The 24,897-nt window shown below is 35.5% G+C and overlaps 1 protein-coding gene across 6 annotated transcripts in view; it reads left to right on the forward strand.

The window, feature by feature from the left end:
- The window catches only part of LOC108478187 (phospholipase SGR2-like), a 43,510-nt gene that overhangs the window by 13,472 nt on the left and 5,141 nt on the right, over positions 1–24,897 (forward strand). For all 6 annotated transcript variants that reach the window (XM_017780615.2, XM_053025803.1, XM_053025802.1 and 3 more), the window contains 11 exons: positions 1,720–1,869; positions 15,734–15,799; positions 15,907–16,428; positions 16,581–16,641; positions 16,751–16,878; positions 17,106–17,178; positions 17,765–17,867; positions 18,308–18,401; positions 18,537–18,599; positions 23,943–23,991; positions 24,168–24,265. In XM_017780615.2, the coding sequence (XP_017636104.2) occupies positions 1,720–1,869; positions 15,734–15,799; positions 15,907–16,428; positions 16,581–16,641; positions 16,751–16,878; positions 17,106–17,178; positions 17,765–17,867; positions 18,308–18,401; positions 18,537–18,599; positions 23,943–23,991; positions 24,168–24,265 (1,407 nt within the window). The remainder of the gene's footprint in view (positions 1–1,719; positions 1,870–15,733; positions 15,800–15,906; positions 16,429–16,580; positions 16,642–16,750; positions 16,879–17,105; positions 17,179–17,764; positions 17,868–18,307; positions 18,402–18,536; positions 18,600–23,942; positions 23,992–24,167; positions 24,266–24,897) is intronic.

Raw genomic sequence — 24,897 nt, forward strand, 5'->3', positions numbered from 1 at the left:
ATAAAATTAATTATATTAAAATTTATCTTATTAGTTATTATATATTATTATTTGCACATATTTACACCCCTTATTTTACTTGGGTGAGTGCTTTTTTTGCACCTTGGGCCTCAGGCTATATAAGAGGTCTTAACGCCTGCAGTGCACCTAGCACCCTTGATAACACTGATTGGCATCTTCTGGATTCATATTTATATACAAAAGAGATATGGAAGAATTGTTTGTATAATCATTCTACCTCGGAGACCAAGTATTTAGATCAAATCCCTAGAATCCATCCTTCTTCTAATCAGCCTGTCAATCCTACACTTAACCAAGTATTTCAATTGGAAATTGAAGCGATTTGATGTTAAGAATGCTTTTTTGCATGAAAACTTGAGTAGGAAATTTATATGCAAATTCCTCCAAGGTATGAAAAGAAGGTGGCTACCCATATTATGTGTAAACTTGAAAAGGCATTTTGTGGCCTAAGCAATCACCAGCGACATGGTTTGGGTGGCTTGTGAGAGTTATGTTAGCCATGGGTTACAAATCCAAAGGAGAAACTGGAATGTGGTTTGATTTGTACTTCTTTTATGTCTGCTCAAGGCCTAGTTGTTGATATTCTTGCAAACGGATTAAGTAGCTTGGACTTTGAGAAGTTCACATCCAAGCTGGGAATGGGGAATATCTATTCACCATTTGAGGGGGAGTGTGGGAAAATAGGCTATTAGGAGATATTATAAGACAATAGAAGTAATTTTAGGAGTTAAAGTCTGATATATTCTCTGGTTTCTTTCTTAATATCCTGTATTTCTTAGTTGATTCTTTCATTCATTAATTCTGTTACTTAGTGAAACAATATGAATGCTATTGCTGAATAAAACATCATCTGTTTTTACCTCAAACTACAGAAACCAAAATAATCAAATATTAGAAAGATGAATCTGAAAAATAAATTTGTGATGCACTGCTGTTTTAGCGTGTATACATTCTTAACTTGATGAATACTTTTTGGCTACAAAATTGTTGTTCTAGTTCACTGTTTCATTACAATTATGAAAAACTTCTCTGGTTTGGAACTTAAATTTTAGTTGGTTGAGTGCATAGACAATACTAAAAAGAGTATCAAAATAGTATAGTGGAATGTTGAGTTTTTCATGTTGAAACATTTGAAGAATTTTTTTATTTGCTTAATGAATTTGGAGAAATGATGATGAAATGCAAATTTGAAGGACCTTTCTGTCAGAGTAATTTGGTTAGGATTGCTTTTGACATTTTTGATTTACCATCATTAATTTTTAGTATGCTTTTGTGTGTTCTGATCAAGGGTTTCATCATTTATGATAGATGAAGGTGAAAGACCATGACTTGTAAATTTTTTATTGGTATTAAAGAGATGCCAACCTACAAGGCGCACATGTGCCACCCCGCTTTTATTTTTTTTAATTAAATGCAACAGCCATAATGATGGGCAATTTAAGAGAAATGCTTTGTTTGTCATCCTGGCCGTATTAGCTATTTAGTTTGCACAAAGCATTACTCTCCTTTGAGCATGCTGAACTGCAACCCTTTCTAATGGATTTTGTGAAATAGCATTAATTTTTAGTGAAAGGGTGCTTGACTTAAACTCTGTTCTTACTCCTTTCTTTTCCTTTGTACTTAAATGAAAATTTCATTTTTTCCTTTTATTTTTTGATGTTCTTTTATGTGGTACCTCACCTGGCTTTTGTGTTTCAGTGGAGAAAAGGCTTGAAGCTCAGTGGGGAAGCTGCAGTTGACAAAATCACCCTTGATGGTGTGCGGGGTTTGCGAGTTATGCTGAGCGCTACTGCTCATGATGTGTTATACTACATGAGTCCTATTTACTGTCAGAGCATTATTGACTCGGTATTGTGTTTGCTATTATACATTTTATTCTTTCTTTCATTTTTAAGTCTGCATGATTATTCAAGAAGGCTTCTTTTTTAGTTTGTGCTCTGAATATCATCACATATAGCTAGCTCTAAATAATGGATGAATTTTAGAAGTTTTCAAACAATTTCAGCAATTTCAGATTCAACTCATTTTCAAAAATACTTTAGCTCAAGTAATAAACTATAGCATTTTGGCTTTGCCATGATTAATGAAGATTCTAATAGGGAATTAGCTCTTGCACCCTTGAAGGGCTGTCCCCTTAGATATCTAGTCTTGCATCCTTAATTATCTTGCACTTGAACTACTAAAAAGGAATTTCAGTTTTCATATATATGTTTCTTGAAAACAAGGGATTTGCTTTAATCTAAACAGCTATAGGAAAAAGATTTTGAGCTGATCTCCCTTTCTCAAAAAGCAACTACATGAATGTAATTTTCTCTCCTCAAAAAAGTTACTTTATTGGCATTTCTAACTGTAGAAATCAGAGTATTTGATACTAAATAGAACATAAATCAGAGTTTTTATATACAACCTATGACACTACTTTAGGAAACTCTAAGTTAGGAAAGATACTAAATAGGAGATATGATCCCTTAAAATAAGGGATTTTAATAAAAAAATATCTACAAAATATTCCTAAAATATTTACGAATATTCCTACACTCCCCTCAAGTGGAGAATATACATTGTATAATCCCGGCTTGAATAGGAATTTATTGAACACGTGTTTTGGCAAAGCCTTGGTAAGAATGTCGCAATCTGTCCTTCGAAGGAATGTAAGAAATAGTGGCTGTCTTTTTGTTGACTTGATCAGCAATAAAATGCCTATCAATTTCAACATGCTTTGTTCGGTCATGTTGAACTGGGTTCTTGGCAACCTGAATGGCGATTGATTATCACACAAAACTTCAAAGTGATCCTCTGATTTGTGCCAAGTTCTTTTAGTAATTTAAGTAGCCAAATTCCTTCAGATATCCCCAAAGCTAGTGCTCTAAATTCAGCTTCAGACTACTTCTTGAAACAACAGATTGTTTCTTACTTCTCCAAGTTGTAAGGTTACCCCAAACAAAAGTGCAAGTACCCACTAGTGGATCTTCTTTTAGTGAGATCTCCACCAACTAGAGTCTGTAAAAATCTTATGATTCATCTTGTGTCTTCTTAAACATTAGGCCGTGTCACGGAGTTTTCTTCAAGTACTTGAGAATTCTATTTCTTTGTTGCCATATGCTCTTCAAGAGGATTAGTCATGTGTTGACTTATCACATTTACTGGAAAAACTATATCGGCCTTGTCAAGGATAAGTAGATTAGTTTCCCAACTAACCTTTGAAATTTCTCTCTGTCTACTAAGGACTCATCTTCTTTATTGAATCTCAAGTTTGCCTCCATTGGTGTATCACCGGCTTACGACCAAGAAAACCAGTTTCTTTGAGTAAATCAAGTACATACTTTCTCTGGTTGATCACAAGTCCTTCTTCTGATCTTGCCACCTCCATTCCTAGGAAATACCTTAGCTTTCCTAAGTCCTTGGTTTCGAATTCCCTGTTTAACAACTTCTTCAAATTGCTAATCTGTTCCTCATCATCTCCAGTAAGAATGATGTCATCCACATACACAATTAGGATAGCTTTCTTATTTGTAGAAGTTACCTTGATGAAAAGCGTATGATCAGCAAGGGACTGCTTGTAGCCATTTTGAAGAATGACTTTAGTGAACCTCTCGAACCAAGCTCTGGGTGATTGTTTTAACCCGTATAGAGACTTGTTGAGCTTGCAAACCTTGTTGCTACCTTAAATAGACTTTGAGCCAGGTGGCAATTGCATATAGACTTCTTCCTCAAGCTTGCCATTAAGAAATGCGTTTTTTACATCAAGTTGGTGTAATTTCCAATCGCAATTTACAGCCAAACTTAGGACTACTCGAATAGTGTTAAGCTTTGCCACAGGTGCAAAAGTTTCTGTGAAGTCTATCCCATATGTTTGCGTGAAACCTCCGCCACTAGTCTAGCTTTGTATCGTTGGATACCGCCATTGGAGTTATACTTTACAGCAAAGATCCATTTACGATGGCAGCCTTTTTTCCTTGAGGAAGGTCAGTAATGGTCCAAGTAGCATTTTTTCTAATGCACAAATTTCCTCTTCAATGACCCTTCTCCATTTTGGATCTTTTAGAGCTTCACTATGCTTGTGGGAACCTGTTTTTTATCCAAAGTTGCTGTAAATGCTTGAAAAGATGGCATCAATGAATTATAACCAAGAATTTTTCAATAGGATGCTTGGTGCCTTTGTCTAACCCTTTTCTAATAGCAATAGGAAAGTCATCTAGAGTAGTGGACTTATCGATTTCTTCTTCCATTTCGACATTTGGACCCAAATCCAATTCTCGGCAGAATCAGATTGCAAAACAGTCTCAGGGATATGTCTTCTTTTTCTTGTGTAGACACGAAGCTGTTTGGGTGGTGGTGTTTTTTGAAGACTGTCAATTGGAGTAGGTGTATTTTCAGGAAGAGTGTTTAAAGTGGGTGTAGGTGAATTAGTCATAGGTACTACAGGAGAATCAATGGGAGCATTCACAGGTGACAGATCTGCAGGTAATGGCGAACAAGATGGCAATTCTGAAGGTTGAGAATGAAGATTAGGAGGAGATACCTGTTGTGGCTGAAAATCACTCCATGTTTCCCCCTGAATTTCAGCCTGAGTGAAATAGGAATCCTGCTCATAAAATGTTATATCCATAGTGGTGAAAAATCGTTTAGAAGGAGGATGATAGCATTTATAACCCTTCTTAAGTGAAGAATACCCAACCAATACACATTTTAAAGACTTAGGATCTAACTTGGACTTATTAGGAGCAATATTTTGGATAAAAATAGTGCAGCCAAAAATTTTAAGTGGCGAATGGAGGAGATAGGCTTAAAATGAGGAAAGTCTGCAAAAAATATAGATTGAGGCGTTTGAAATTTTAAAACCTTACTAGGCATCCGGTTGATTAAATATGTGGCGATTAATAAGGCTTCCCTCCACAAATATTTAGGAACATTAGTGGTAAATAGAAAAGAACGAGTAACTTCAAGAAGGTGCCTATTTTTTCTTTCGGCAATGCCGTTTTGCTGTGGGGTTCCAACACAAGAACTAATCTGAACTATGCCTTTTTCCTTAAAAAAATCACCTAAAGACCTAGCAAAAATTCACGCCATTATCGATTTAAAGAGCTGGATTTTAGACCCAAATTGAGTGAGAACCATGTTATAAAATTGCATAAAAACACTAGCAGTTTCAGATTTATCTTTCAGCAAATAAGTCCAAGTTATCCTACTGTGATCATCAATAAAAGTGATAAACCACTTACAATTATCAGCATTCTTCACCCGAGAAGGGCCCCAAATATCACTATGGATCAAAGCAAAAGGGTAAGAAGGCTTGTATGTAGAAGGAAAATAAGATGATTTAGTATGTTTGGCAAGAGAGCAAACTTTGCAAGAAAAAAATTAGGCCTTTTATTAATGAATAGAGCAGAAACAATTTTGCAAGGTATTGGAAACTAGGATGGCCTAAACGAAAGTGCCATAACATAACAAGATCAACTTTTCCTAAAGCGGTAAATGACTTGGAGATCTCGATTTTAGGAGAGGTAGGGAGGATGTAGAGACCATTATGCAAGTGGCCTTACCAATCATCTTCTTGAGTTCGATTACGCAAAGTACAATCACGATCATTAAAAATTACAGAGCAAAGTGCAAGTCTGTGGACAATTTACTAACAGAGATGAGATTGCACATGATTTGGTACAAAGAGAACATTTTAAGTGCAATCTGTTCATTGAGAATAACAATTGCCATGTCCTCTATTTTGCACAAGGTACCATCACCGTTTTGTGACTTTACCAAAGGTATGGAAAAATTGTGAAACAATGCCTTGTTACCGATCATATGATCCGTAGCACGAATCGAGGATCCAATTAGGAGTCAATTGGGAGGAGAAAAATGCAGTAGAAGAAAGGTTACCTTCTGGATCTTTTATGACCAGATTACCCTCACAAGACCCTTGAAACTTTCCAAATAGTTTTGAAGTTCAAGAATCTGTTCTTTAGTGAAACTAGTGACAGAGGTGGCAACGACAAGGCTTGATTTATTATCTCGAGAGTGCTTGGACTTCCAGTCCTGAGGCTTACCATGAAGCTTCCAACACTTTTCCTTAGAGTGGCCGGGCTTTTTGCAATGATCACACCAAGGTCTCTCCCGTTTGGAAGAGGGAGATGATTGATGGGTCAGTAAGGCAGATCTTTTAGAAGTGGAATATGGTTCATCAGACAGCATCACACACTTTCGCCTTTCTTCCTTCTTGACCAAATAGAAAGCCTCTCGAAGGGAGGGAAGAGGAGAAATAGCCAGGACCTTGCCGCGAACTTCGTCCAGGTCCTTATTTAAGCCTTGGAGAAATTGAAAAAGTCTTCGTTGAGTAACAATTTGCTGATAAAGAGCAGCATCTCTTGGATCTGCCCAATCATAATGTGCATACAAATATAATTGTTGCCAAAGAGCGAGTAAGGGTATTGTAGTAGAGAGTAATGAGCATGGTTCCTTGTTTAAGTGTGGCTGCTTGATCTTCAACATGATATAATTCAGCAATGTTATCCGTGCTAGAGTAGGTTTCATGGATGCACACGGTATGTGGTGTAAAGAAGAAAGTTTCGCTTATACTCGGGGTCATGGAATTAAGGAGCCAAGTCATAACTCGACCATTGTCACGCATCCACTTAGCAAAACCAGCATCGATCCACAAGAGGTTTCTTGATTTCACCAAGAACGTAGTCCAATCTTTCTCGCCAAGAGAAAAATCTTAACCGATTGGGACCATTCAAGAAAATTGTTGCCATTCAATCGATGGCGGTGATAGTCGACTGCATTTAATCGATGGAGCATCGGAACCGAAAAATTTTCGGATTTGAAGTAATCTCAAGTAGGAGAAGGAGTTTGGACATGGTCTAGGTTGAAAAAAGAAATCGTAACCTAAGTCGATACCATGTAGAAATCGAGTATTTGATACTAAATAGAACATAAATCGAGTTTTTATATACAACCTATGACACTACTTTAGGAAACTCTAAGTTAGGAAAGATACTAAATAGGAGATATGATCCCTTAAAATAAGGGATTTTAATAAAAAATATCTACAAAATATTCCTAAAATATTTACGAATATTCCTACACTAACATTGTAATATCCAAATGAGATTAGTTTCATTTTATTAAGAACTAAATATTTCTTAAATGCTATTATGAATTTTGTAATTTTGTTCGCTTTTGCACAATTTTATCTCGCTTCTTTACTTAGAATGTTCTATATCTAAACTGGTAATAATGTTCCTGACTGAGTTTTATGTCACAAGTCAAGTGACACCAAGTCCTTTTGGCAATACTCTTTTATTAAAATAAAAATTGAAAAGTAAAACTCATCTAGTTGATGTATTTTTACTCTTTTATTAAAATAAAATTGAAAAGTAAAACTCATCTGGTTGATGTATTTTTCTCACTTATAAATAACTCTACTTTCACTTCTCTCATTTTTTATTTCATGTTTAGATGTCAATATATATATATTTTCTTTTGAACTTTTATCATTATATTATTTATTGTTTCACCCTTAGAGTGGGTGCGCATAGATCTAATATATATAGCTTAGCAAATTGGTTTGGTTATAAGTTAAATGCTAACAACTTAGTTGAGTAAATTACATAAGAATGAGTTACTTCTTGTTTCCCTTCATATGTATTAGGATTTTTAATACACTTCAAAAGAAAAGACTACCAATTCCCTTGCACATGAACAAAATTGTACCTTAACGAGAAACTACTTTTTAATTACCTCCCTTTTGTTCTTTTTTCCTCTATGTTTTCATCCATGTTAGTGGGTGAGTTAGGAATTCAAGTCTTACAAGGGAAAAAGGTACCACATCTTGCCTTCATGTCAAGAAAGAGAAATTCTAAAGGAAAAAGAGTGTTGAGAAAGAGAAATTTTCGGAGAAAAAATAATTTATTCTTTTCCATACTTTCTGTTAATTGCAATAGCCTCTATTTATACATGATAGAATCCTAAAACAGAAAACTATAACAAAGGATGATTGTAGGCCCTAATAATGAGCATTATTATAGAATGCAATAATTGCTCCTAAATTATCTCTATCGACCACTAGTTTATAAATTATTACTAAGAGTATCTTACTCAATATAGTTACTCCAAAAATATTCTACCAAATACCAATACACATCCTTTGAGAGCATATAGTGACTTGTGGAGCTTGCAAACCTTGCCAATATTCCCTTGGGTTTCAAATCCTAAGGGAATTTTTGCTTAGATTTCCTCCTAAGTTTTCATTTAAGAAGGCATTTTAACAGCTACTTGGTGAAGAGACGTTTAAATTTGCCACCAAAAGCAATGGTACTTTGCCAAATTTAGCTTGGCTACTCAAATAGAAGTCTCATCCCATGGGATGAGTTAACTCCTTTGCAATGTGAGATGAGCTTTGTCCATGTTAATGCTACCTTCAGCATTGTGTTTGATTGAGAAGATCAATTTCCAACCAATAATATTTTTTTCCTTTAGGCAAGTCAATGATTTATGATGTGTTCTTTCCTAGAGCTTGGATTCCTTCCAAAAAAGCATTTTTTCCACTTAGGTTGCAAAAGGGTTTTCTGAATGTTGTTTGGAATCTACTCATTGGTTAGAGCAAAGACATATGCTCTAAACAACTTTCTATAAGAGGAAATTATGAATAGGATGTTGAGTACAAGACTTTAAACCTTTTCATAAGGCTATAAGTTGATGAAGATCTTTTAACATGATAGAAGGATTTGGTTTAGTAAGAGTTTACTTGTTTGAGTTTCCATATTCTCTAGAGTTGGTTAAGCTCCTTGGATAGCTATGATGTTGAATGTCCTAAGTTTTTCGGATTTTTTTGTCTTTGAGAATAGATTATTAGCTCTTCCTTCACTTGTGTGGATTTTGGGCTAGAGGGATTAGATTGGTCACCCATAAGGTTTGATGTATCAAGCTCAAGGTGAGATGATTCATACTCGAGGATATAAGGTTTAGGCTTTGGTCGTTTGAAGGCTTGGGCTTGTGTTTTGGTGATAGACTCATGAGTAGGTTGATAAATTTTAATTATGCCATCCCAGAACTAATATTCCCTTGTGAATAGGATTCTTCCCTTGATATTAGTTTTTGCATAGTATGGCTGATTTTTAAAGAATGACATCCATGGAGTTGTAAAATTTTCTTGTTTTTTTGGGAATAACACTTCTAGCCTTTTTGATTTAGAGAATATCCTAGAATAAGAATTTGATTGATTTCTAAGCCAACTTGCTTTGTTGTTGTTGGTTGATGTGAACAAATGTTGTGCATGCAAAGACTTTGATAGTGAACAAGTTTAGGAAGAAGAATTATTCTTATTTTTTCTAATCTGACTATAGCCTTTTAAAGAATAGCGGGAAAAATAAAAGGAAATAATCTCTAGAAATTAGCCTATCCTAAAAATTAGTAATTTGATTATGGCTAATAGTACAAGGAAATTCCTAGAACTAAGGTAGAAAATGCTTAATTTAAGGAATTCCAACACTCCCTCTCAAGTCGGAGTGTAGATGTTAATCAAACCCAGCTTGCCCATAATTTCTTCGAACATTTTTCTCGCTCAAGCTTTTGGTTAACACGTCGCTACTTGTTGTCTTGTAGGTAGATATGAAACACAAACTTCCCTTTATTAATTTTCTCCGTAATAAAGTGGCGATCAATTTCCACATTCTTGGTACGGTCATGGTGTATGTGGTTATGAGCTATGCTAACTGCTGCTGGTTGTCACAAAGATAATGTTATAGGTTTTGTATAGGATAATTTTAGTTTTCCCATTAGCCGTTGTAACAACATTCCTTCACATATACCGTGGGACAAAGCTCGATATTCAGATTCAGCAACTGCTGCGTGCCACAACAGATTGCTTTTTACTCCTCCATGTCACGAGATTACCCCAAACATAGCTGCAGAATCGCTTGTTGGCGCTTGTCATTAATCGCCCTTGCCCGTCTGCATCGGTGTAGACTTCTATGCTTCGATTTACATCTTTCTTGAAATGCAACCCCTTACCAGAGTCCCTTTAAGTATCTCAATATCCTGTAGGCGCTTCCAAATGTTTCTCCCTAGGAGCATGCATAAATTGACTTATAACACTTACTCCAAAAGCTATGTCCGGACGAGTGTGAGAAAGATAAGTTTTCCCACTAACCGTTGATATCTCCCTTGTCTACCTCTTCTCTATCCTTATCGGTTCCTAATTTAAGGTTGGGTTCCATAGGAGTCTCGGTGGTTTGCAACCCAACAATCCGACTTCGTAAAGTAGATTAAGAACATACTTCCTTTGAGAGATTGAAATACCTGCATTTGACCTTGCTATCTCCATTCCTAGAAAATATCGAAGATTCCCCAAATCTTTAAGTTGAAACTCAAGACTTAAGAACTCTTTTTAGTCTTTCAATTTCAATAGAATTATCCCCTGTCAATATTATGTCATCTACATAGACAATGAGAATACAACACTTCCCATTATCCGAGTGTTTGTAGAATAGGGTGTGACCAGCTTGACCTTGAGTATAATGTCTACTAGTCATGGCTTTGGCAAAACGATTAAACCAAGCCCTAGGGGATTGCTTTAGTCCATACAAGGACTTCTTCAACTTGCATACTTGGCCCTTGCTTCCTTGAATCCAAAGGAAAATCTATGTAGACTTCTTCGTTTAATTCTCCATTGAGAAAAGCGTTTTTACATCCAATTGGATCAAAGGCCATTCTAAGTTGACAGCAATTGAGAGAAGCACTCGAATAGTATTCAATTTGGCCACCGTGCAAATGTTTCCTCATAGTCCAACCCATATGTTTGAGTGAAACCCCGCCACAAGTCTAGCCTTGTATCGATCAATGCTCCCATCTGGTTTAAATTTTGTGGTGAAAATCCACTTACAACCCACGGTCTTCTTCCCAAGAGGTAGTTTAGATATTTCCCAAGTTCCATTGTCTTCAAGAGCCTTTATTTCTTCCAACACGACTTGCCTCCATTTGGTTGACTTAAGAGCCTCTTCTATGTTTTTTGGAGTTTCTATAGAGTCAACATTAGAAACAAAGGCATTGTAGGATTTAGACAAGTTTCCATAGGATACAAACCGAGAAATGGGATGTTGAGTGCAGCTCCTAGTGCCCTTTCATCTGCAATTGGAAGATAGATGGAAGATGAAGGAGGTGACACTTCTTCCTCAAGACATCCTCGGGTAAAGATGGCATTGGCAATCTTGTTTCTATTTTAGGCATTGGAGTCTCCGAGAGTATACACGAAGCCCCGAGTTTTTCTTGTTGTTTTTCGAATGAGTGGGCTGTTTTTCTTCATTAGTATGGTTAATCACCCTTGTTTCTTGTTCTTTGAACAGTGGAGATAGGAAAACAGGTTCCAAAACAGAAAAAAAGTGGCTGTAGGATTTTCAGCAGGTTTTGTAGTGGTGGTAGGGCTGATAGTGTCTTGAGGTATAATGAGAAGATTGCTCAAGGTCTCATCTTCACTAAGTATCTCCCCCCGAAGATGAGAGGCTGAAAAATATGGCTCGTTTTTGAAGAAAGTAACATCAAGGGACAAACATCCGGTGTAAGGTTGGAGAGTAGCACTTGTACCTTTTTTGTGTAGGTGAGTAACCAATAAAGACACAAGTGTGGGCTCTAGGATCAAGTTTAGATCGGTTAGGTTGATGGTTGTGGACAAATGCTTTGCAACCAAATGTTTTGGTTGGGAGATTAGGAACACGAAACAAGGGAAAATTTTTTTGAAGAGTATATAAAGGTGTTTGAAAGTTTAATACCTTAGATGGGAGTCGGTTTATAAGATAACAAGCAGTGAGGACAGCTTCTCCACATAAATACTTTGGTACACCCATAGTAAACATAAGAGCACGAGCCACGGCTACAAGGTGTCTATTTTTCCTCTTGGAAACCCCGTTTTGTTGAGGGGTGTCAGGACAAGAACTTTGGTGTATGATTCCTTGCTCAGAAAGATAAGGACTTAGGATAGAATTAAAGTACTCTCTCCCATTATCAGTTCTAAGGGTGTGAATATTTGAATTGAACTGGGTTCGAATCATTGAATGAAAATTTTTGAAGACTCTAGAGACTTCGGATTTTTCTTTAAGGAGATAGATCCAACAAACTCTAGTGTGGTCATCAATGAAAGTTATGAACCACCTAGCCCCTGTGATGTTTTTTACTCGATTGGCTCCCCATGGATCACTGTGGATTAAAGAGAAAGGTTGAGATTGAACATAAGGTTTCAAAGGATAAGGGACACGAGTGTGTTTAGACAGTTGGCAAACTTCACAGTTCACTGAACTTATTTTCTTATTTAGAAATAGTAGAGGAAACAATTTCTTCAAGTACATGAAATTTGGGTGTCCTAGTCTACGGTGCCATAGCATGATAGAATCTTCTTTTGATGTAGATAAGGCCATCCTTCTTGTGAACTGTTTTTGTTCCAAACATATAAGCCATCATCAACTTTAGCAGTGCCAATCATCTTCCCGATTCACTTCTCGAACCACATAACCTAAAGAGAAAATTTAACAAGTACTTTTTGATCCTTGGTAAGCTTGCTAATTGAGAGTAAATTATAAGAAAGATTTGGAACATGTAAAACTTTATCAAGGGAAAAATTTTCAGAAGTCTAACTGTCCCAATTCCACCACCAATGAGTAAGATCCATCAGCTATGCGAATTCGAGAGTGATCATGACAAGGTAAATAGGTGTGAAACAAACTTAGATTACCTGTCATGTGGTCGGATACACCCGAGTCTAGTATCCAGGAAGAAGTGATAGGTTCGTGTGTAGTATTTGAAGCAGTACCTTAAATAGCTAGTGACCCACTGGCTGTAGGAGTCCTGAATAGTTTATGAAGAGCCTCAAGTTGAGTTTTGGTTAGCTGAAGTTTATGAAGAGTCTAAGAGGAATTTTCGGTGTCACCCATAGGAGTAGGGTTTCTAATAGAGAAAATAGAACAAGAAAAGAGAAGAAAGAGTAGGATTAACTGAATTCCTGATGCTCTAGATACCATGAACAAGTTTAGGAAGAAGAATTATTCTTATTTTTTCTAATCTGACTATAGCCTTTTAAAGAATAGCAGGAAAAATAAAAAGGAAATAATCTCTAGAAATTAGCCTATCCCTAAAAATTAGTAATTTGATTATGGCTAATAGTACAAGGAAATTCCTAGAACTAAGGTAGAAAATCTACTTAATTTAAGGAATTCCAACAGATAGGAATGGTGGAGATAATTTGAGTGTGTGGATATGAAGCAAGGAGTTCTCGACATGGTGTTTTGAACTTCAATATTCGAGAAGGCATTTTGTTTATCAAGTTGCTTTAAGTACAACTTCCCCTCCAAAAGTGCTATGGTACATGTGTTGAGAGCATTATGATCTAGCAACCTCAAAATTTGTTGATTTTTCCTTTTGACAACTACGTGTCTTGTTTAGTGTCTACACGAGCTTTGATGTTATTCCTTGCTCAATGGGATAAGCTCCAAGGATTGAGTTAAAAGTATTTCCTCCTATTATCTATCTTGAACTCTTATAGTTTGGCTTGAAATTTGGGTTTGAAATATTGTTGAAAAATTGAAAAATTTGACTCATGATTTATAAATGACACAAACCATGTGGACTTGGAAATATTGTTGATTAGAGATGTTGGCCCCAAATATCTCTGTGAATTATTAACAAGGGATGAATGGATGGTATGGTTGATTTTGATAGGTACCTCAAACATGTTCGGATAATTGTTAAACCTCACTTTAATTTTTTTTCGAGTTTTTGTTGAATGAGGGAAAAGGTTTTCTAGATATTTGAAATTTGAATGACCTAATCAGTAGTGCCACAACATGATTGCACATATTCACTGGTACTAAATAATGAAGGCACATATTGAGTTTTGAGATTTACGATATGTCAATTTCGAGAAGGTATAAGCCCACACACGTATCCTAGCATGGTCAGTTGTCTTCCTCAAGTCCAAGACTTGAAATTGACACATGCTTGGAAGAAATTTAGCAACACAATTGGTGTCTCTAGTAATCTAGCTTATAGATAGCATATTCCAATCAAGGCTGGACACAAATAGTACTGATCAAAGGGTATATCCTTGGAGATAATAACTGAACTTGTTCTAATCAACTTAAAAGATGAAATTTAGTTTTCTCTATTGCCTGCAATGGTTGATTTAGGAGGTTTTGTTTATGCATTCTTCTTTTGGATGGTTTAGAACTTGCTTTGATACCATGTTGAGAAAGAAGTTTTGGAAGAAAATGAGTTTGTTGAGAAGAGAATTTTTGAGAGAAAAATCTTTATTCTTTTCCTTACTTTTTGTTAGTTTTAGTAGCCTAGTTTTATGCATGCTAAAATCCTAGAATAGGAAACTATCACAAAGCATGATATTAGGCACTAATAATGAGCATTATTACAAATTGCAATAGTTACCCCTAAATCATCTCTACCAACTAGTAGTCAATAAAATATTATTAAAACATCTTTGCCGAACCTCAATCAACATAATTACTATTTACTCCATTGATTTCTATCAAACACTAGTCAACATCTGTTGATTTCCACACTTTAATATGAATTTCAATTTTGTATTTTAAGTGGTTTTTATTTGTGAATAATGACGAGGAATGTAGTTCAACTGCATAAACCTATTTTCTTGATGATGCTTTGGGAGCTGGCATTGAATGAATTTTTTGTGGTGGTGAGTGATGTTAGTTTGAAGGTAATGATCTGGTTATATTTGTTGCATTTATAGTGGTAGTTGATGATTATCTAACACCATAGAGGCCTTTGATATCGAAGGTAGTTTTGATGTAATGAAAACTTTTGGATGAACTTGTGTGGTTTTCAAGTGGGGAGCTAAAAACACAATTGACTATATTTAGCTGCAGCATTTTCAAGTTAGATGGCTTAGTTATGTGAGTGACCGTGGATTGTGCTATATGGCTCTATTCTAGGTCATCAATGATCTCATTTCCTTCATAATTCTCTATCATATTTGGATTTGCATATCTCAAATGAATCATCTTCTATTTATGTGTAGGTGGTAATAGTTTTTGCAATATAATAAAAATAATATCCAAATTAATAGTGGTTATGAGAAAATTCTTGTGATTTGATGTTTCTTGTGTGTCAAAATAGTTCAAGGCTTCTTGGATGAGAAAAAGTGCAAAGATTGTTGGTTGGTCATCTTGGATGTGGGAAAAGGAATAGATTGTAAAGTTTCCTCTTTTAGCATATAATCAATGATCTGTGAAGAGAGGTGGAGGAGGCTTTATGCATCAAAATGTAAGAAGTCTACTTTACATTTTCAGGAAATTATTTGGTTTGGTATTCATATATGAGGAACAAAGGGAGCTGGTATAGGTTCAGGCTAACAATAAATATTAATTATAGGATATACATTTTAGCGCAAATTATTTATGTGCAGGGAGGATGGTTGGGGGGCTCTTACATATTAGGGTGTGAAAGTGCATTAGTTTCCTCGAAGTTAATAGGTATTGCGTTACCAATGATACACTAATGGTTTCTATGGCATATTTTTGTGTAAAGATGCATAAAAGTTTTAAGAGCCCTTACATTTATGATTTTTTAAGGCTTGTTTTATGTTTGAATGTCTTAACTTCATGCAACTTTGGTGGACCCCTTTAATGAAATAAGGTTATTACATTCTGAAAAGGATTTAATTTTGAAACCAAATCAATATGTAATTCTTGTCCTGCAGGTTTCAAACCAATTAAATAGGCTGTATTTGAAGTTTCTTAAACGGAATCCTGGTTATGATGGAAAGGTATGTGTCTAGTTGAATGAGTATGCATCGACTTTCATTAAGTTTTATGACTGTTTTGACATTGTTTCCACTCAATGCTTTTTAATTATGGCATCAATTCTGTTTAGGTTTCAATATATGGACATTCCCTGGGAAGCGTCCTCTCATACGACATCCTATGCCATCAAGAAAATCTATCCTCCCTTTTTCCAATGCAGTGTCTGTATGAGAAAGACTCAAAAGATCTAGAATGTTCTCCTGATATGATTGACCAGTCTTTTAAATGCAGTTCTTTGGCTAATCTAGAGAAAAATGACTCAACTATGATGACAAAGGACATAGTCGATTGCCTTGGTGAAGAAATTCTACTCCCAAATCCATCTGTAATAGAAGGACATGTTGAAGATAAATCCTCAGTGTCAACTAAATTTGATGTAGCAGCTGAGGACCCTATGCAGAAAAGTTGCAAGGAGGACGTGCATCAGTCACTTAATGATTTTAGTGGAGCCCATTGGCTGGAGGAGACTGGGTCTGGGGAAACTATAGAAGTAGACTTTGTTGTCTCAAACGGTTGTTTGGAGAAAGCTACTGAGGAAGAGAACGAAGAAGCCAGAGATAGGGATAAAACAATCAAAATGCTTAAAGAGGAGGTAAGCATTTCAATTTGCGTATAGGAACATACACATACTTATGCATTCAGGAAGGGTATCTTGTTTCTATGGATACTGCTTTTTAGGCACATGCGTTTTTCTTTTGCTTCCTTGGATTTCAATGTGTTAAATGAACGTTTCCCCTGCTTCAGATCGATTCCCTAAAAGCAAAAATTGCAGAGCTGGAATCAAATAACTCCGAGGATATAGGTGGTATGCTGATTGAAGGATCCCCCCCTCGTTTTTAGTGCATGGAAATCTCTATTCTTGATATATTCTTATGGAGGACATCTTACACAAGTTTTGATGTCTTATATAACAGAAAATAAGGAGATGCTTATGCAAAAACCACCTATGTTGCAGAAGTTTGATCAAAAGCTGCCACTGAAGCTAGATGATGCAACAAAGAGCTATACCCCCTATATTAGATACACAAAGCTTGAATTCAAGGTATGATTAAAATAATATAATTGTTTTTCTTTCATAATTTTTTTTTTTTTTTGGTTTTCTTGTGATAAGAGTAGCTTCTCTTTAAGGTATACTAATGTTATTTTAGTAGTATTGAAAGATACATAGGAACATAAAACCAAGGTAATCCTTCCCAGAAGAAGAAAAAGTGGATACTTTAACATTTTATGGAACTTGTGACTTATTCAGTTCAAATTTTATAATATCAGGTCGACACATTCTTTGCAGTGGGATCACCTTTGGGAGTGTTCCTTGCCCTTCGCAATATCCGTATTGGACTTGGTAATGATAAAATTTGGAAGCCTTTTATGTGTATACTATTGGCACATTTAAATTCTTTAAGCATACTTGCAATTTTCCTTTTTCTACTTTCTAAGGTTTTTTTGTTCTATTCATTATTACTTTTAATAAAGTTTGGATACCATTGGCCGATGGAAGATAATTATCGTAATTTTTATGAAGTCACAGAAAAGTATCACGATTCTAATGAATGATTTCACTTTATTTCAAATATTGCTATTTATTATGCTGTGCCTGGTTCTTCTGATAAATAATCTCACCTATTTTTGTTGATCATTTCACTTTATCTTTTAAATGGCTATCCCCTAGTTATGTTTTTAATTGCTTTACTTAAATTAATACAGTTTTTAGTGTGCCACAATTTTTATCGTCTTATATAAGGTGCTATTAGCTACTATATTTCTCTCTTTACTTTTTGCTTCCCTCATATCTTCTGTTTAAGTTGAATCTTCAAGTTCTAACATTATGTTTCTCACCTTAGTTTTCCTGATTTCCAGCCTTGTCACAACAGTTCTCTTTGTACTTTATATCATGCTTGAACTGCTAACTATTTTTCTCTGTGTTGCAGGCAAAGGGCAAGATTATTGGGATGAGGAGAACATATCTGAAGAGATGCCAGCTTGTCGTCAAATGTTCAACATTTTCCATCCATTTGATCCTGTAGCATATAGGTTGGTGTTAACCTGTAATGAACTGTTTTATTCATCATTGGTGCAGAGAATATCAGATCTTAAGTGAAATGGTTCATTTGTGGCTCGGCATGAGCTTCTTTGGTTTGGCTCATCTAAACTGGCAGAATTGTGAAGCTATAGTTCGGTGTAGACAAGTGTGTGATCTTTTCTCCACTTGATTTTAGGAGAGGGGTCTTGGGTGGGGTGAGGAATGGACTCACTATAGCTCTGAGTTTGATTTGTTGATATCATGTGCGTATCTATCTTTGTGTGTCCACAACCTGGCAGCGTCCTAAAGAAAAAGAAAAAGAAAAACAACTGAAAATTTGTATTCCCTTTGCCATCTCTTTCTTTCTTTCTGGACATGTTTCATTTTTTCATCTTAGTTTGTGATCGTAATCTGTCCTTAAACTTTACAGAGCATTTTTGAATGTATGCAGAGTCGAACCACTTGTTTGTAAAGAATACATCACTAAACGTCCTGTCATTATCCCTTATCATAAAGGTGGAAAAAGGCTGCATATTGGGTTTCAAGTAAGGCCTTTGATATATGCTTATTATGTTTTTCTTTCTTTCTTGTATTCACCCTTTTTGGTTTACCCCTTTCCTCTCTTTCACCATGTGCCCTACCCATGTTTAGCTTTTGATATGCTTGTCTTTTTTGTTTAGGAATTTACTGAACGTTTAGCTGCTCGTTCTCATGTAGTAATGGATCATTTCAGTACTGTAAGGGTGAGTCCAATTAAACTTTCCCAAGTTAATATCTTTTTGTTATATATGCAAGCTTTATTTGGTTCCATTGCTTTGACTTCTATGGCAATGAACTTCTCAAAATTTTCTCTGTTCTGGATTTGGTCTAAGTGTGGATTCCTTGATTATTCTGGTAAAATTATACATGCGTTTCATGTATAGGAGTAATGGTCAAAATCCAATTTGTTTCTTCTGAGTGCAAGTATGAGTACAATCATTCTCATTCACTTATTGTTTGTTTCTTTTGGAATGATATAACAGTAATAGTTTGCAGAGGTTTAATTTTGTTTTGGGCTAATTCTACTTAAAACAGTCTGTTTTATTCTCTTTCTTTCTCTTTATTTTCTCCAAAGCTAGAAGAAATGCATGTGTTGACAGTTTAGTGCTGAACATTATGAGGTTATGATGAAGCTTTTATCCCTGTTTGGTTCATTCAGTGTCAAAAGCATTGGCTGTTAATGTTGTAGAAATATATTCTGAATTTTTAATTAATAGTTAATGAATATTTGAACCTTGAAAGCATTCTCAAATTATTATCCATATATAACATGAAATACATGGATCATTTAATTAGTAACCTAAAATCAAGAGTCTAATCTACATGTTTAATACTTGGTATCTGGTCATGTTTAAGTTCCAATCTCTACAAAGAAATTACATTGTTAAAATCAGGCTTAATTTTATTCACAAGAAATTACACCGACATATATACACACAGTGAGCCTAACTTAGTAAACTGTATACTAGGAAACAGACTAATTCTAGGAATGTTGACCCTAAAAACAGCCTTAAAGTTAGGGATAACAATCATTGAAATATTTATAGAATCTTAGCTAATACACACACAATATTCCTTATTTAAGAAACTGTAATCTGGCACTCCCCCTCAAGCTGGGAAGTGGATATCATCCATTCTCAACTTGCTTACTAGTTTCTGAAAGAACTTCCCAGACAACTCTATGGTAAGTATATCTGCTAGTTGACAAATCAGTGGACACAAATGGAGTGCAAATTAAGCCACTGTCAAGCTTTTCTTTTATAAAATGTCAGTCAACCTCAACGTGCTTCGTACGATCATGTTGAACTGGATTATGTGCAATATTGATAGCAGACTTATTATCATAATACAACTTCATTGGACCTTCCCACTTGATCTTTAAATCTTCCAAACAAATCCCAAGTGTCATCGCCCTAAATTCAGCTTCTGCACTAGATCTAGCCACAACATTCTGTTTTTTACTCCTTCAAGTCACAAGGTTGCCTCCTAGGAAAGTGCAATAGCCCGAGGTTGATCTTCTATCAACAATAGACCCTGCATAATCTGCATCAGTATAGGCTTCAAGAGTTAACTTCTCCACTTTCTTAAATAAAAGTCCTCTGCCTGGCGTGCCCTTTAAGTGCTGGAGAATCTGATACACGGCTCTAAGATGTGATTCTTTGGGGTTGTGCATGAATTGACTTACAACACCGATTGCTTAGGCAATATCCGGTCTAGTATGTGACAAGTAGATGAGCTTCCCCACAAGTCTTTGATATGAACCTTTATCAACTGTTGCATCTTCTTGTGCATCTCGAAGTCTGTGGTTAACCTCTATGGGCGTCTCTGCTGGTTTGCATCCCAACTTGCCCGTCTCTGTAAACAAATCAATTATGTATTTTTGCTGAGATATGAAGATTCCTTCCCGAGAATGTGCCACTTCAATATCTAGAAAATATTTTAACTTATCGAGCTCTTTGACTTCAAATTCTTTTACTAGGCATTTCTTTAAATTCTCCATTCTTTCCAGATCATCACCAGTCACTATAATGTCATCTACATAGGCTAACAAAGCAGTCACTCCCTTAAAGATAGTACTTTACAAACAGAGTGTGATCATCTAATGCCTTGGATACGATTTTGGGAATGGAGATGGAATTTAGGCTAGGAAGAAGGCTTTGTGCTTATGGGACAAATTTTTGTAAGACATGAATAAATACAAGGGATGTCTTGTGTAGGCTCTAGTCCCTTTTATATAGCAATGAGAAAATCAGTCTCTCTAATATGAATTTTTTGTTGTTTTAGTATTAGTATTCAAAATAGGTTCAGCAATTACCTTGGGTTGTATAGTAGCAGATTGTATAGAAGCAGATTGTATAGAAGAAGAAGATGATTGAACTTGCACCGGTGCCTACTTCCTTGAGTAAACCAGTAAAGGACGAGTAGTGTCCTGAATCCCTTATTATGATTTGGGTGTATTAGGCTCTGTTTCGGGTTGCATAGTTTCGAGTTGGGCAGGCTGGTTGGCAGGTAAGGATTGAGTGTTTGGCTGGGCAGGAGCTGGAAAATCAAGGAGAAAGGATTCTCTGTCTTTATCTTTTGTGAATGAGATCTCCCTTTGAAGATAAGGACTAGTAAAGTAATTCTCTTTTTTTGCAAAAGTAACATCAGCTGATACATAATATTTTTTTGTGGCTGGATGATAGCATTTGTACCCCTTTTGAGTGGAAGAATAATTGAGAAAGACACATTTGACAGCTCGTGGATCAAGTTTTCCCTTGTTTTGAGAATGTACATGTACAAAGGCAACACAGCCAAATATTTTGGGAGTAAGGTTATTTGAAGTATTGAAATTAGGAAAGAATTTTGCTAGAACTTGCATAGGACTTTGAGATTTAAGGACTTTTGTAGGCAATTTATTTATCATAAAAGTAGCAGTTAAAACAACCTTCCCCTAATATTGTTTAGGGACATTTTTTTGGAACAAGAGGGCTCTTGTAATAGCTAAAATGTGACTATTCTTTCTTTCGACAACACTATTTTGTTGGGGTATGCTAACACAAGATGACTCATGTATAATGCCTCTTTCTTGGAAATATGATGAGAAATTGATTGAAATAGTCTTTGACATTGTCTGACCTAAATTTTTTTATTTCAGCACAAAATTGTGTTTTGATCATATTTTAAAAGGTTGGAAAGACAGACCTTACATCAGATTTCTGTTTTAAAAGGAATATCCAAGACACACAGGTACGATCATCAATAAAGGATACAAACCACCGAGCCCCAGAAATATTTGAAATAGTGGATGGCCCCCAAACATCACAATTAATAAGAGTAAAAGGAGTGGATGTTCTTTTATTGCTTATCGGAAAAGAGGTATGTTTATGTTTTGCAAGTTCACAGACATCACAATGGAATTTTTTAACAGTTAACTCTTTGAATTATGAAGGAAACATAATTTTAAGAACTCTAAATAATGGATGACTAAGGCGTAGGTGATGGAGCCAAATTTGGTCTTTATTGGTTTTAACATATTCTGAGATAAATGACAAAAGTGAGGAACTCAGAGTACTAACTTCTCTATTGGATTCTTCAAGATAGTATAGGCCATTTACTTCCTTAGCATGTTCAATCATCCTCGTATTTTATTCCTGAAAAACACATCGATTGGGATAGAAAATCACACTACAATCAGAGTCTTTGGTAATTTTTGGATTGATAGAAGATTGGTAAACAGTTTTGGAACATGGAGAACGTTTCTAAGAGTAAGAGTTTTGTTTATAACAATATCACCCTGACCAACCACTGTGATCACAGAACCATTGGCTACTGTTATCTTTCTATTACTAGGGTAAGGTGTATATGAAACAAATTTTTGTGAGGAACGTTTCTAAGTCAATGACCCAAGAACTTTTGGTGGGTATATTCGAGACTTTAGAATCTTGAGAAGAGGATATACCTGAAAAAGCCAAACTACAAGTACCTGTTGAAGAAGATTTTTCCAATGATCTTAGCAAATTCTTCAACTTCTCAATTTCTTCTTTATTGAACTCAACAGATGATTCTTGAGAATTCCTTTCTCTAGCCAGCTTTGTTGCTGTATGTGCTTGCCCTCGTCCCTTTGGTTGTCAACTTTTTTTTTTGAAAAATTTTTAATTGTTGTCTGTGGCTTTCCATGGAGTTTTTAGCATCTTTCTTTAGTGTGACGAGATTTTTTACAGTAGGTGCACCATAAGAAATCCCTGTTAATAGGCCTTGTAAGTTCTGTCTACCTACTATCGTCGCTAGTTGGCTACTCCAGGCCAAATATCCTTTCATTTATAGCTTTTGTAACCAAGGCTGAACTATCCACCTGACTATTCTCAATCATAACTCCTCTTCTTCCTTCCTCAGCATTGACAATCGCAATTGTCTCATTTAGTGATAGTAGATCCTCTTTTCCAAGTATTTGAACTCTTACTGCATCAAACTCAACATTTAATCCAGCAAGAAAATCATAAATTCGATCTTTTTCAACGAATCTTTTCAAGAGTGCTGCATTTTCACTGCACTTCATCTGAATACATTGGTAGTGATCCATCTCTTGCCATAAGCTTTGCAACAGATTTGAATACTCCGTGATTGATTGACTTCCTTGCTTGGTAGATAAAATCTTAGTCTTGATTTCATAAATTTGGGTAGCATCTCGAACTTTAGAATAAGTTTGCTTCACAGCTTCCCATATTTCTTAGGCTGTGTTAAGAAACATGCATGTATCACTGATTTCTGGCATCATAGAGTTCCATAACCAAGACATTACCATAGAGTCTTGTTCATTCCAAGCATCAAACTTAGGATCTTTTTTAGGTCCAGTTTCGAGTAGGTGACTCAGCTTTCCTCTTCCCGTCAAGAACATGCGAACCAGTTGAGACCACTTAAGGTAATTCTTCAACCTGTAGGCTGCTTGGATGTTCTGCAACTCACTTGTTGGATTTGAGTTGTTCACAGAGACTTCTAAGATATCCCTAGTGTTGCTGGTTTCGATAGTTTCAGCCAGGTTTCTTTTGAACAAATTTTACAGGCTTGAGGGTTGATCGGGAATGAGAAGAAGTTGCCAGACAAAGAATAAAAAAACCCAAAAATTGAGCTAAAAAAGGCTCTGATACCATGTTAAAATTCGGTTTAATTTTATTCACAAGAAATTACAGTGATATATATACACACAGTGAGCGTAACTTAAAACTGTATACTAGGAAACAGACTAATTCTAGAAGTGTTGACCCTAAAAACAGCCTTAAAGTTATGGATAATAGTCATTGAAATATTTACAGAATCCTAGCTAATACACACACAATATTCCTTATTTAGGAAATTGTAATCTGACAATGATCATACTGGTTTCATTGGAGTTTTTAGTTGCCTTAAATATTCCATAATACACAAAATGCTGAATTGTTGCATTAGTTTTTGATTGTACAATTATAATGTATTGTGAAACTTGAGTCTCAATTGAAACATGACTTAGGGTCATAACTAAATTATATCATTAGTTCTGATTTGGTAACTTCTAGAATTGCTTTGAACAGGCAAAAGTGCTCACAGCTTGCCAATCAAGAGACACTGACAACCTAGAAGGTAGTTTAGACTTTTGTATCATTTGTCATTTTAGTTTCTCTTTTATGTGTACAAGTAACACTAATTGGTGCACTTGTTGCCGTGCACTAACAAAAATAGTTTTGACCTAATATATGTTACTACTATATTTCATTTATACTCTTCTACCTTTCATTTATTTATTTTTATGACAATAGGAGAAGAGAATGTAGAAGAAAAAGAAGAGACGTCATATGGTTCTCTAATGATTGAGAGGTTAACTGGAAGTGAAGGACGGATAGATCATGTACTTCAGGTGTGTAATTATACTGTCTGATGTTATCTGATTTCATTTTAATTTCCCTTTAGTCTCTGTGTGTGTGTGCATGCATGCATTGGTGTATGCCTGTGAAAATGAGACTGCACGTGAACTGTGGTTAATACACTTTACTGCTAGCAGTTATTGATTCTTTAGTTTTGTTTTGTCAGTTGTCACTACTGTGATGTATGCCTGTGAAAATGAGACTGCACATGAACTTTGGTTAATACACTTCACTGCTAGCAGTTATTGGTTCTTTAGTTTTGTGTTGTCAGTTGTCACTACTGTGATGTGTAGGGTTTTACTGGTTTGTACCATTGGTATCTAAATCTAGCACTGAATGTTACTCTTGTAGACACCTGCCTCCAACCTATCGGAGGCCAATCAATATGATGGTATGTATTTAGATTTGGAGATTGAAGCATTACGATGCTCTAACTTATGGTCTTTCTTGGCTTCTTCTATTAGTAATTATAGTTCTACTTATTTACTCATATACCTGATTGAGCAATACAAATGAGTTGAAAATTGGTATTTGAGTTGGATGAGGAAGTATTTCAAGGAATCTTTTAAAAAAATGTTAAAGAGTGTATGGGGTTATGCCAACTTCCAATGATATAATTTTCAGA

Source organism: Gossypium arboreum, chromosome 3 (genome assembly GCF_025698485.1).
Source record: "Gossypium arboreum isolate Shixiya-1 chromosome 3, ASM2569848v2, whole genome shotgun sequence".
NCBI lineage: Eukaryota > Viridiplantae > Streptophyta > Magnoliopsida > Malvales > Malvaceae > Gossypium > Gossypium arboreum.